This window comes from Scyliorhinus torazame, chromosome 9 (genome assembly GCF_047496885.1).
Source record: "Scyliorhinus torazame isolate Kashiwa2021f chromosome 9, sScyTor2.1, whole genome shotgun sequence".
In the NCBI taxonomy this organism is placed as follows: domain Eukaryota; kingdom Metazoa; phylum Chordata; class Chondrichthyes; order Carcharhiniformes; family Scyliorhinidae; genus Scyliorhinus; species Scyliorhinus torazame.
The window spans coordinates 73,567,383-73,581,840 of NC_092715.1; the positions used below are offsets into that span (position 1 = coordinate 73,567,383).

General features: G+C 46.3%; 1 protein-coding gene across 2 annotated transcripts in view; it reads right to left on the reverse strand.

Moving 5' to 3' along the window:
- The window catches only part of LOC140429309 (isocitrate dehydrogenase [NADP], mitochondrial-like), a 111,298-nt gene that overhangs the window by 19,814 nt on the left and 77,026 nt on the right, over positions 1–14,458 (reverse strand). For both annotated transcript variants that reach the window (XM_072516140.1, XM_072516141.1), the window contains exon 6: positions 10,338–10,474. In XM_072516140.1, the coding sequence (XP_072372241.1) occupies positions 10,338–10,474 (137 nt within the window). The remainder of the gene's footprint in view (positions 1–10,337; positions 10,475–14,458) is intronic.

Consider the following 14,458-nt stretch of genomic DNA (forward strand, 5'->3'; position numbering starts at 1 on the left):
GTAAGAAGGTAAGTAAGTGATTTTTACTCATTTTTACTTTTATACCTTTTTCAAATTGTGTATGTGGTGGGGGAAACTGAAGTGACATCACAGAAAAGCTGTGACCTGAGTGGCTGGTTGGGAATCTACACTAAATTAAAAAAATTAAGCATTGGTAACTAATTAAACATAATTACTTAATTATAATTTAGAGGGGTATCTAAGCCAGAGATCGGAGAGTACTATATTTAGCTTTCACATTTATATTAGAAATCTAGTGCTAGGAAACAGATAGTTAACAGTAATTTTTTTTTAAAATTATGTTTTTAAAAACTTTTTATTTTAATTTACTAATTAACTGACGCAATGTCAGTTAGAGGGGTGCAGTGCTCTGACTGTGAGATGTGGCAGGTCCGGGAGGCTTCCAGCGTCCCGGATGGCTTCATCTGCAGAAAGTGCACCCAACTGGAGCTCCTCACAGACCACATGGTTCGGTTGGAGCAGCAATTGGATGCACTTAGGAGCATGCAGGTGGCGGAAAGCGTCATAGATCGCAGTTATATAAATGTGGTCACACCCAAGGTGCAGGCAGAGAAATGGCTGACCACCAGAAAGGGCAGGCAGTCAGTGCAGGAACCCCGTGGTTTATACCCCTTTGGATACTGTCGGGGGGGATAGCCTATCAGGGGAAAACAGCAGCAGCCAGAGCAGTGGCACCACGGCTGGCTCTGATGTTCAGAAGGGAGGATCAAAGCGCAGAAGAGCAATAGTAATAGGGGACTCTATAGTCAGGGGCACAGATAGGCGCTTCTGTGGACGTGAAAGAGACTCCAGGATGGTATGTTGCCTCCCTGGTGCCAGGGTCCAGGATGTCTCCGAACAGGTAGAGGGCATCCTGATGGGGGAGGGCAAACAGGCAGAGGTCGTTGTACATATTGGTACTAACGACATAGGCAGGAAGGGGCATGAGGTCCTGCAGCAGGAGTTCAGGGAGCTAGGCAGAGAGTTAAAAGACAGGACCTCGAGGGTTGTAATCTCGGGATTACTCCCTGTGCCACGTGCCAGTGAGGCTAGAAGTTGGAAGATAGAGCAGCTAAACACGTGGCTAAACAGCTGGTGCAGGAGGGAGGGTTTCCGTTATCTGGACCACTGGGAGCTCTTCCGGGGCAGGTGTGACCTATATAAGGACGGGTTGCATCTAAACTGGAGAGGCATAAATATCCTGGCCGCAAGGTTTGCTAGTGTCACACGGGAGGGTTTAAACTAGCATGGCGGGGGGTGGGCACGGGAGCAATAGGTCAGAAGGTGAGAGCATTGAGGGAGAACTAGGGAATAGGGACAGTGTGGCTCTGAGGCAGAGCAGACAGGGAGAAGTTGCTGAACACAGCGGGTCTGGTGGCCTGAAGTGCATGTTTTAATGCAAGAAGTATTACGGGTAAGGCAGATGATCTTAGAGCTTGGATCAGTACTTGGAACTATGATGTGGTTGCCATTACAGAGACCTGGTTGAGGGAAGGGCAGGATTGGCAGCTAAACGTTCCAGGATTTAGATGTTTCAGGCGGGATAGAGGGGGATGTAAAAGGGGTGGCGGAGTTGCGCTACTGGTTAGGGAGAATATCACAGCTGTACTACGGGAGGACACCTCAGAGGGCAGTGAGGCTATATGGGTAGAGATCAGGAATAAGAAGGGTGCAGTCACAATGTTGGGGATTTACTACAGGCCTCTCAACAGCCAGCGGGAGATAGAGGAGCAGATAGGTAGACAGATTTTGGAAAAGAGTAAAAACAACAGGGTTGTGGTGATGGGAGACTTCAACTTCCCCAATATTGACTGGGACTCACTTAGTGCCAGGGGCTTAGACGGGGCAGAGTTTGTAAGGAGCATCCAGGAAGGCTTCTTAAAACAATATGTAGACAGTCCAACTAGGGAAGGGGCGGTACTGGACCTGGTATTGGGGAATGAGCCCGGCCAGGTGGTAGAAGTTTCAGTAGGGGAGCATTTTGGGAACAGTGACCACAATTCAGTAAGTTTTAAAGTGCTGGTGGACAAGGATAAGAGTGGTCCTAGGATGAATGTGCTAAATTGGGGGAAGGATAATTATAACAATATTAGGCGGAACTGAAGACCCTAGATTGGGGGCGGATGTTTGAGGGCAAATCAACATCTGACATGTGGGAGGCTTTCAAATGTCAGTTGAAAGGAATTCAGGACCGGCATGTTCCTGTGAGGAAGAAGGATAAATACGGCAATTTTCGGGAACCTTGGCTAACGAAAGATATTGTAGGCCTCGTCAAAAAGTAAAAGGAGGCATTTGGCAGGGCTAAAAGGCTGGGAACAGACGAAGCCTGTGTGGAATATAAGGAAGTAGGAAGGAACGTAAGCAAGGAGTCAGGAGGGCTAGAAGGGGTCACGAAAAGTCATTGGCAAATAGGGTTAAGGAAAATCCCAAGGCTTTTTACACGTACATAAAAAGCAAGAGGGTAGCCAGGGAAAGGGTTGGCCCACTGAAGGATAAGCAAGGTAATCTATGTGTGGAGCCAGAGGAAATGGGTGAGGTACTAAATGAATACTTTGCATCAGTATTCACCAAAGAGAAGGAATTGGTAGATGTTGTGTCTGGAGAAGGGTGTGTAGATAGCCTGGGTCACATTGAGATCCAAAAAGACGAGGTGTTGGGTGTCTTAAAAAATATTAAGGTAGATAGGCCCCAGGACCTGATGGGATCTACTCCAGAATACTGAAGGAGGCTGGAGAGGAAATTGCTGAGACCTTGACAGAAATCTTTGGATCCTCACTGTCTTCAGGTGATGTCCCGGAGGACTGGAGAATAGCCAATGTTGTTCCCCTGTTTAAGAAGGGTAGCAAGGATAATCCAGGGAACTACAAGCCGGTGAGCCTTACTTCAGTGGTAGGGAAATTACTGGAGAGAATTCTTCGAGACAGGATCTACTCCCATTTGGAAGCAAATGGACGTATTAGTGAGAGGCAGCATGGTTTTGTGAAGGGGAGGTCGTGTCTCACTAACTTGATAGAGTTTTTCGAGGAGGTCACAAAGATGATTGATGCAGGTAGGGCAGTGGATGCTGTCTAAATGGACTTCAGTAAGGCCTTTGACAAGGTCCCTCATGGTAGACTAGTACAAAAGGTGAAGTCACACAGGATCAGGGGTGAGCTGGCAAGGTGGATACAGAACTGGCTAGGTCATAGAAGGCAGAGAGTAGCAATGGATGGATGCTTTTCTAATTGGAGGGCTGTGACCAGTGGTGTTCCACAGGGATCAGTGCTGGGACCTTTGCTGTTCGTAGTATATATAAATGATTTGGAGGAAAATGTAACTGGGCTGATTAGTAAGTTTGCAGACGACACAAAGGTTGGTGGAATTGCGGATAGCGATGAGGACTGCCAGAGGATACAGCAGGATTTAGATTGTTTGGAGACTTGGGCGGAGAGATGGCAGATGGAGTTTAATCCGGACAAATGTGAGGTAATACATTTTGGAAGGTCTAATGCAGGTAGGGAATATACAGTGAATGGTAGAACCCTAAAGAGTATTGAAAGTCAGAGAGATCTAGGAGTACAGGTCCACAGGTCACTGAAAGGGGCAACACAGGTGGAGAAGGTAGTCAAGAAGGCATACGCATGCTTGCCTTCATTGGCCAGGGCATTGAGTATAAGAATTGGCAAGTCATGTTGCAGCTGTATAGAACCTTAGTTAGGCCACACTTGGAGTATAGTGTTCAATTCTGGTCGCCACACAACCAGAAGGATGTGGAGGCTTTAGAGAGGGTGCAGAAGAGATTTACCAGAATGTTGCCTGGTATGGAGGGCATTAGCTATGAGGAGCGGTTGAATAAGCTCGGTTTGTTCTCACTGGAACGAAGGAGGTTGAGGGGCGACCTGATAGAGGTCTACAAAATTATGAGGGGCATAGACAGAGTGGATAGTCAGAGGCTTTTCCCCAGGGTAGAGGGGTCAATTACTAGGGGGCATAGGTTTAAGGTGAGAGGGGCAAGGTTTAGAGTAGATGTACGAGGCAAGTTTTTTTACACAGAGGGTAGTGGGTGCCTGGAACTCGCTACCGGAGGAGGTGGTGGAAGCAGGGACGATAGTGACATTTAAGGGGCATCTTGACAACTACATGAATAGGATGGGAATAGAGGGATACGGACCCAGGAAGTGTAGAAGATTGTAGTTTAGTCAGGCAGCATGGTCGGCACGGGCTTGGAGGGCCGAAGGGCCTGTTCCTGTGCTGTATATTTCTTTGTTCTTTGTTTGTTTGTTCTTAAGCTGTTCAACAGACGCCTAAAACGCAGTGTAGCTTTTGCAAGAAACAAAAGGAAAAAGTTCAAAAAAATCAGCATACTGAGAAGTCATTTTCAAGTCACGCAAAACGCAGAAAGTACAGAGAATGGTTAAAAAGGAAATATGAGAGGCAAAGACCGGAACTGAGATGATGACTTTAAAACAGAACACTAAAGAACACTATTAGAAACATGTAAGGAGTAAAAGTCAAAATAATAGTCCAAAGGAAGGGTGAGGTCGATTCAGGAATGAAAAGGAAATCGTGTTTTGGCTGAGGTACTAAATGAGCACTTTTCATCTGATTCTACAAAAAATAATTTGGCTAATGTCACAGTAAAGGAGAAGGGAGTAGAGAAATTGGATAGGATAAAAACAAAGGGCTTAAAATGTTGGCAGTGCACAACAGAGCAAAGTCACCAGGTCTGGAAGGGATGCATCATGGGTTGTTGAGTGAAGTAAGGGTTAGAAGTGATGGAAGCCCTGTTCAATCCTCTTGGACACAACCATAGTGTCAAAGGGCTGAATGCAAGAATCCTGGAAAATCACTACATCAGGTTTTCTTGCTCATGAATGAAAACTAAAGTAAATATTATGACTGATTAACATGATCATACTGAACCTTAAACTGAACCATATTTTTAATCCTGTTTGTGACATGCTCTGTGTAAAGCAGTTAGGAGGTGATTTGATGATTCCGGTCTTCATTGACCTCATGTTTTATCGATCTAAAAGGTGGAAAGGAGGACACATGGTGAAAAGGCAAGCTTCAGCAGAAAGCTCGCCGGATATGACAACAAGCAGCTTGCTCTGTGGAAAATAAAAGATAGGTGTTCCCAGGGGCCCCGATGCAGCTCAAACTGAGGGTGCCAAAGCCACAATTTGGCCAGGCACGAGCATTGGAATGATTGTGAGCTGACAAGTGTCACAGAGCACGGGGAGCACAAGAACTCGAGTGTTTTGACCTGGTGTGAGTGGCCAGATGGTTCAATGATATCTTCTGAAATTGGGCCGTTCAAATATTGGGATAATGATTGGGTTAAATCTGTCTCCACAGACTTAACTATGAAAAGAAAGCATGAAAAGGGCGTCCCTGAGCAGGGAGAAAGTGATAGCCAGCCAGAGGGGGTGTGGGGTCACACTGCTGATGACCCCCACAGAAGAACAGGGCTGGCAGTGTGACCATGGAGTGATTACATGGGGAGGCAATGGCGTAGTGGGATTGTCACTGAACTAGTAATCCAGAGAAACAGGATATTGCTCTGTGCCGCGGGTTCAAATCCCACCACAGCAGATGGGATGGTGAAATTTGAATTCAATAAACATCTAGAATTGAAAGTCTAATGATGACCATGAAACCATTGCTGATTGTCATAAAAACCCATTTGGTTCACGAATGTCTCTTTAGGGAAGGAAATCTGACCTACATGCAACTCCAAATCCACAGCAATGTGGTGTTACTCTTAGTTGCCTGAGCCTAGCAAGCCTCTCAGTTCAAAGGATCGGCAATAAATGCTGTCCCAACCAGTGACACCCATATCCCATAAATTAATTCTTTTTAAATCACACTTTTACCTGGAGAGTAATGGTCGGCAGCACAGTGGCAAGCATTGCTGCCTCACACTGCCAGGGACCCGGGCTCAAATCCAGCCTTGGGTGACTGTCTTGAGTGGAGTTTGTACATTCTCCCCACATCTGAATGGGTTTTCTCTGGGTGCACTGGTCCCTCCCACAGTCCAAAGATGTGCAGGTTGGGTGAGGTTGCGGGGATGGGATGGGGAGGAGGCCCAGGTAGAGTGCTCTTTTGAAGGGTCAGTGCAGACTCAATGGACCAAATGGGCTCTTTCTGCACTGTAGGGATTCTATGAAAGTCAATGAATTTGATATTGATATTACTGCTCAGATATTAGCACTCTGTACTTCCCAAAATTCTACCATTCATTGTGTGTTCCGTTGCCTTGCTAGTCCTCCCAAAATGCATCACCTCACAGTTTTCAGGATTAAATTCAATTTGCCATTGTTCTACCCAACTAACCAGCCGGTCTATATCACCCTGTAATCTAAGGTTTTCCTCCTTGCTAATCACCACACCACCAATTTTTGTGTCATCTGCAAACCTACTGATCGTACCACCCACATTCCCATCTAGATCATTAACGTACGCTACAAACAGCAAGAGACCCAGCACCGATCCCTGTTGTACACCACTTGACCCAGGCTTCTAGCCACAAAAACAACTTTCAACCAACACCTTCTGCCTCCTACCACAAGGTCAATTTTGGATCCAATTTGCCAAATTGCTCTGGAACTCTTAGGCTTTACCTTCTTGATCAGTCTCCAGTGCGGGACTTTGTCAATAGCCTTATTGAATTCCATGTAGACTACACACCTAGTTGAAATTCAGATGCCAAATATATACGTATTCTGCAAGATTGGTGATATATTCTTGTGCATCACAAGCCAGCTGTCCAGCCAACTGAACTAAACGAGGCCAACAGAGCGGATTCAATTTCTGTACCAGCTGAGGCTATTCAACCTTGCCCCTCGCCTGAGGTGTGGTGATCTTCAGGTTAAATCACCACCAGTCAGTTCTCCCCCTCAAAAGGAGAAACCTATGGTCATCTGGGACTATGGCGACTTTATTTTTTACTATATTCTTGTAATTTGTTGCTGTTCTCCTTAGCAACTGGTGTCATTTGCAAATTCTGAAAGTGTACTTCTGATTACTTATTTTACATGGAGAGACGACAGAAGCTGGGAATGCTTTCCTCAGAGAAGTAAAGGAAAGGTTAATGGAGGTGTGTGAAATAGTATATGGGGGGGGGGGGGGGGGGGGAGAAACTATTCCCAAAGGGGAAAGGGTTGGTAACTGAAGACAGACATTTCATAATATTTCCAAGTTCTGTGCCATCCAAATTTTGAAATTGTGTTCTGTATACCAAGGTCTTGGTCATTAATCCATATCAAGTAAAGCTGTGGTTCTTTCAGAATCCTGGGGAAACCCACTGTTTATTGTCATGGATTGGCTAACTATATTCACTAACTTGGCTAACAACATTCTGGCATGGATAGAGGATTGGATAACTAATAGGGAGCAGTGAGTAATGATAAGACCATAAGACATAGGAGCAGAATTAGGCCACTCGGCCCATCAAGTCTGCTCCGCCATTCAATCATGGATGAGAGGATACTTCTCAGGTTAGAGGGCAGTATCCAGTAGAGTGCCACAGGGATCACAGCTCTTCACAATATATATTAATGATTTGGAGGAAAGAACAGAGTGTACTGTGGCCAAATTTGAGGATAATACAAAGTTGGTGGAATGGCAGGTTGTAAGAAGGATAGAAAAAGTTTACAGAGAGATATTGGCAGGTTAACTGAGTGGGCAGAAAATTAGCAAATAGAATTCAATGTGGGAAAATGAGAAAGTGTTCATTTTGGAAGAAAAAATGCGAAGGCGGATTATTATCTAAATGGAGAGAAACTGCAGAAAGTTGTAGCACAAGGAACTTGGGGTCCTTGTTCATGAAACACAGAAAGTTAGCTTACAGGTGCATTAGGTAATAAGGAAGGCAAATAGAATGATGCTTTTTATTTCAAGGGGGCTGGAGTATAAAAGAGGTGTTGCTGCTACTGGACAAGTTATTAGTGCGGCCACATTTGGAATGCTGAGTACAGTTTTGGTCCCCTTATTTCATAGAAGATATATTACCATTAGAGGCAGCGCAGAAGCGGTTTACTAGGGTGATCCCAGGTATGGATCAGCTGCCATATGAGGAAAGATTAAACAGATTGGGTCTGTATTCCTTGAAGTTCAGAGGAATGAGAGGTGATATGATTGAAACATATAAGATTGTTAGGGGGTTAAACAGGGTAAATGTTGGGAGGATGTTTCTACTTCTGGGAGATTGTAGGACCAGAGGGCATAGTATCAGGGCGTACTCGTTCAATAGGATTTGAGGAAAAATATCTTCTCTCAAAGAGTGGTGAATCTTTGGAATTCGTTACCCCAGGAAGCTGTGGAGGCCGAGTCCTCAACATTTTTAAGGCTGAGACCGATAGGTTTTTAATCAGTCGGGAATTTAAGGGTTACGGAGATACGGCAAGAAAGTGAACTTAATGAGGGTTAGATCAGCCATGATCTTATTGAATGGTGGCTTAGGCTTGGTCCAGGCTTGTTTTCTTTAATTAATCCACATCTAGTCATTTGGCAGTGAAGAACTTGAGTATTGTTGAAATAAAGAGGCTTAGTATCAGAGAGCGATTTGACGGAAAGTGTCATTTGTGGTGGGTTTGACTGAGAGTTTACCGCCAGCGAGTTCCCCACTGCTATCTAACGACACTTCGGGCGCAATCAAACAGCCATGCTGTGCCCGAAAAGCAGCTTGCTGCGGCGCAGCATGGTCGATAGAGGCCGGGGGACCCTGCTCCCGGGATCTATCCGGCCCGCAACGCCTCACAAGATCTACCGTGGTCCCATGAGACGTGGCGATACAAATCTCGCTATTTGTGGGTAGGATCACTTTTTGGCAAATCTGCATATCAAAGCGAGACAGCTAGTCCCAAGGCATTGGGATCTATTCCTTTCTTCTCGGAGACCTCGGGGACCAGGCAGAATGGCACTCGTGGGGTCTTCTGGGGATTGGAGGCCCCAGGTACATGCCCTTTGGGCAGGGTGATACCTGGCATTTATGATGCCACCCAGGCACCAGCAGCCTGGCACCCTGGCAGTGCCAGCCTTGCAGTGCCATCTGGGGGTGCCATCTTGGCACTGCCAAGGTGTCCAGGTGGCACTGTCAGCTGGCAGAGCTACAGCCATGGTGCCAGGTTGGCACTGCGAAGGTGCCAAGCTGGTATTTTGTGTGCGGTGGCGATCAGGCCGGGGTTGCCCTGTGTGGGTATTGGGGGGCATGGGAGGAGGGGGGGGGATCCTCCCATAGTCTGTTGGTGCTTTGGGAGAGGTTGGGGATCGCTACGAGGTTCCAGGGATCAGGACACCATTTTAAAAATGGCGTTCTGATCTCTCACTACACTGAGGAGTTCCGACGAGCTGAGATCCTCAGCGCACAAAAGGGGCTATGTGCGGCTTCGTCCGCGCGTTCTCCCGCTGAGGCTCCCTAAATAACCCGGTGCCATTTAATAGCATTGTGTTTCTCTGCTCTGCGAGCACCAGGAAGCACACGGCTAAACATTCTCAATATGGGAATTTGTTCCCATTTAATTAAACCCTGCCCTTAGGCGTTTTTGGGGGCCTTGGAGAGTTTCCCACTGGTTTAGCCCAAATTATTTTCATCACTGGGGCCCCCTTGGGCCCTGACTCTGGCATCCAGGCACCCTTGCACTGCCACCCTGGCAGTGCCACCAGGGCACTTTGACAGTGCCAGAGGGGATGGCCAGGGGACCAACCTGCACTATCCCTGGCCACCCAGGGACCACTAATGGCCTGGGAGACGCCCTGGGTGCCATTCTGCCTGGTCTACATTTGTGTGGACCAGTACTGAACAGCGGCCGGCTGTGGAGGCCGGTAGGATCCAGGGAGACCGGTAGAAACTGCGTAAGCAGGTTTAAGGCCTACTTACTCGAGCGTGGCTTGGTCCCACCCATTGTGGGCAGGTTCCTGATCCTGACACCTCGTGGAACTTGGATAGATCCCGTAAGGTGTCATGGCTGTCTGGAAGCCCACGGGAGGCTTCACCCGGGATCTACCGGCCATGTCATGCTCTCATTGGGGCACAACGTGGTCAGTAGATCGCGACATAACAATTATGTTTTTCATCTTACCCTTGCTATTTCACCAGGATAGCTCTAAGAAAATGACAACAGTAAGGGAACAATGAGAAGCATGCGCTGATTGGTTGGCAAATGGACTCTGGGTGGTAGAGGCATTGTCACGGGGAGTGCAGCAGGGGACAGGCAGATGACAGGCTTTTTGTTCAAATTCAAATCAGCTTCTGGATTGCTCCATGCCCTTTTCCATAGTTGATCTAAAGTACAATCAACAACCTGCTAGGTTGCACCATAAGATTTAATTCATCATGATTAAAGAGGAAAACTTACAGCTCAAAAATATCCTGGAATATGTCCTTAAATCGTCCATCATAAGCCTTCATAATGGTATTTTTGGTGCTCATATAAAGTGGCCATTTTTTAGTTAGGGCATACTGAAAGCAGCTGTGTGCAAACCCTGTAATAGACTATGTATTTAAAAAAGCAGGTCAAAGACTATTCATAATGTAAGATTGTTAAAATCATCTGACAAAATAAACAAGGTTAGTAATATTGGTCCAATGTTCTATATCAAATCTCCCATGGGCTTCAAACTAATACTGGGGTGGAATTTAACGGTCACAGTACTGGGCCTGTCCATCAGCAAGAGAGCCGGTGGTAACTCCGCCATGGCCATTCCAGACAATTTTTCTTCCCCCCTCCTCGTCCAACTGATTTAGCACCAATCAGGCACTTACCTGGTTGGCCTCGGGGTCCTTGTGTGCTCAGGACAGAAGAGGCTGGCAGCTCTCTAGCACCAGCAATACCCCTGGGAGCAGGATCACTGCCAGTATTGCAGGAAGCCGAGACTGCAGTATTGGCAGCAGAGCCTGGAATGAAGGTAACCAGGCGAGATCAACAGTTACAGTCAAGAAGGCTCATCCAAGTTGGGGATAGGTTCAGATTAAAGGGCAGAGGAGTGCCTTTAAGCCTGTACAGCATTGCCACTGGCGGGTATCTCCAAATGGGCAAGGGCTGCCCAAGAAGCAATGACTCTCCTCCACACAGGCTACAAGCATCCTTGCCAGGGTTTACCTGACAGATTGCCCACAAGACGTGACCTGCACCCCTCACTGGGAGAACACCAATGACAGGGAGATGGGTGTCTTAAGTGATCACTTAAAAGCCTGAGTTGACCTCCAGAGGAAAAGGCTGTCCTAGACTCTTTCCACCTCAGACTTAATCGAGAGAAGTCTGTAAGTGGACGTGGTCTTCCGCCTGCACCTTCCTACCTGGTTATGTGGACTTCCCCACTTATCAACCAGCCTCTAGGAAAACATTAAATTCCATCCTTGATGTTTCACAATAATGAATAAAGAAATCAAATGGCACTAAAAAAATCTAACTAAAGTGTAGCATATGCTGCACTGGTAAACAAAGTGTATTTTTGCAACTGCACTCCAAACCAACTTTTTTTTGCCCCACCCTACTGCATTAAAAGGCCAGTCTTAGTGACATGACAGTGAGTGTGTTACCATGTTCAGTGTATTGTGTGCCATGCAGGGGATAATTCCAATTTGAGCTAGTCCACTCTGCTCAGACCTCTCACGTTCAAAATCTGTGCAAAGGGCATTTACTTGTGTTTTAGATTTACTTTTGTGCTCACCTTGGTGGGGGTATCATTGGAGTTAAACTATGGCACCCTGTATTAGCAGGATGTCACCTATCGTATGGCCGGGTTCAAAATAACACTCTCTCCATGGTCTTCCAATGTCATGTCTTTTTGTTTGCTTCAGAGAAACACCCACTTTTTCACTGATGTGAACAGGCTTATTTTCCACACCAGCCAACCTTCTGGGTAATATGCACCAAATTGTGTTGTGCCTACAAAGAATTGGGTTCTTAGACTATCTAAAGACTGCATTCCTCATGGAAACCATACTGCTTTATGCAGGAGAAAAAATTGTTTCCATGTGACTGGACTGGATATGAACCCAAGTGTCAGAGGTAAAGCAAAAACGTGGGACAACCCCATTGTGCCAACTAGTCGTGCATTCTTGTAAAATCAAAAATATATGTAATAGTATTTCATGTGCAGATTGTTGATTATATTGTTAATAATAAACAGTAAAGCTAGTAGTATTTTAAAATAGATCTTTCTTGAATATTTAACTGTGAAAAGAAGGATATATTATTATTATAAAAAAGTGTACCATTCCCATGCCGGATAACATAGTTTTGTGATTACCTTTAAACTAGGCTGAGCCTGAACTTCTGTGGGATGAAGTCAAGAGTGGGGGACCTAGAAAGGTACTTGCTACATATATTACACAACAGTTTTTCAGCAGTTGCAGCGAGAGCAGTAACCAGGGGGCTATAGGGAAGGTAAGTTTCCCTTTTTAAAAACTTACCTTATAGGAGCGGTGAGAGGGAGGAGCTGAGTGGGAGCGGTCGAATTGCGCTCTGGGAAGGTGAGTGGACTGAAATATTTGGGCAGCGGCTGAACCTGAGACACTACACGTGTAGTGTCTCCCACCTGCCCTCCTCCTCTAACCAAAAAAATAGACTGTGATGTGTTGATAAGATAAGGTTTTTCTATTTCTTTTTATCGTGTGATTGGTGACAATTTTTCTTTTTTTTCCCCTTTTTCATTTATCTATTATTTGATATTATAGTTGGACTAAGTTAAGCTTAAGATGAAAAATGGCAGGAGATCTCAGACCCGTGTTATGTTCCTCTTGCTCAATGTGGGAGCTCAGGGACGTGGCTGATGTCCCTGACTCCTTCACGTGCACGAAGTGTGTCCAGCTGCAGCTCTTGTTAGACCGCATGACGGCTCTGGAGCTGCGGATGGACTCACTTTGGAGCATCCGCGATGTTGAGGAGGTCGTGGATAGCACGTTTAGCGAATTGGTCACACCGCAGATTAGGATTGCTGAGGGAGAAAGGCAATGGGTGACCAAAAGGCAGAGAAAAAGCAGGAAGGCAGTGCAGGTGTCCCCTGTGGTCATCTCCCTCAAAACAGGTATACCGTTTTGGATACTGTTGGGGGGAGATGGCTCACCAGGGGAAGGCAGCAGTAGCCAGGTTCTTGGCACCGTGGCTGGTTCTGCTGTACAGAAGGGCGGGAAAAAGAGTGAAGGGCTATAGTCATAGGGGATTCAATTGTAAGGGGAGTAGATAGGTGGTTCTGTGGTTGAAAACGAGACACCCGAATGGTATGTTGCCTCCCAGGTGCACGGGTCAGGGATGTCTCAGATAGGCTGCAGAATATTCTGAAGGGGGAGGGTGAACAGCCAGTTGGCGTGGTGCATATAGGCACCAATGATATAGGTAAAAAACGGGATGAGGTCCTACAAGCAGAATTTAGGGAGTTAGGAGCCAAGTTAAAAAGTCGGACCTCAGAGGTAGTAATCTCAGGATTGCTACCAGTGCCACGTGGTAGTCAGAGTAGAAATGAAAGAATAGGCAGGATGAATACGTGGCTTGAGAGATGGTGCAGGAGGGAGGTGTTCAGATTTTTGGGACATTGGGACCGGTTCTGGGGGAGGTGGGACTATTACAAATTGGACGGTCTACACCTGGGCCGGACTGGAACCAATGTCCTTGGGTGTGCTTTTGCTGACGCTGTTGGGGAGGGTTTAAACTAATGTGGCGGGGGGATGGGAACCAAATGAGGCGGTTAGTGGACAGTAACGAGGTAGTAACAAAAGCCTGTAAGAAATTAGATCATGAAGTCTGCGTGACTAAGGGGAAGAGGAGGCAGGGAGCAATGATGAACGCAAAGGGACTGGTGGTCTGAGGTGCATTTGTTTTAATGCAAGAAGTGTAGTAAGTAAGGCAGATGAATTTAGGGTTTGGATTAGTACCTGGGATTATGATGATATTGCTATTACTGAGACTTGGTTGAGGGAAGGGCATGATTGGCAACTAAATATCCCAGGATATCGATGCTACAGGCGGGATAGAGAGGGAGGTAAAAGGGGTGGAGGAGTTGCATTACTGGTCAGAGAGGATATCACAGCTGTGCTGAAGGAGGGCACTATAGAGGACTCGAGCAGTGAGGCGATATGGGCAGAGCTCAGAAATAGGAAGGGTGCGGTAACAATGTTGGGGCTGTACTACAGACCTCCCAATAGCGAGCGTGAGATAGAGGTACAAATATGTAAACAGATTATGGAAAGATGTAGGAGCAATAGGGTGGTGGTGATAGGAGATTTAAATTTTCCCAACATTGACTGGGATACACTTAGTGTCAGAGGTCTAGATGGAGCAGAATTTATAAGGAGCATCCAGGAGGGTTTTCTAGAGCAGTATGTAAATAGTCCAACTCGGAAAGGGGCCATACTGGACCTGTTGTTGGGGAGTGAGCCCGGCCAGGTGGCTGAAGTTTCAGTAGCTTTGGGAATAGTGATCACAATTCCGTAAGTTTTAGAATACTCATGGACAAAGACGAGAGTGGTCCTAAAGGA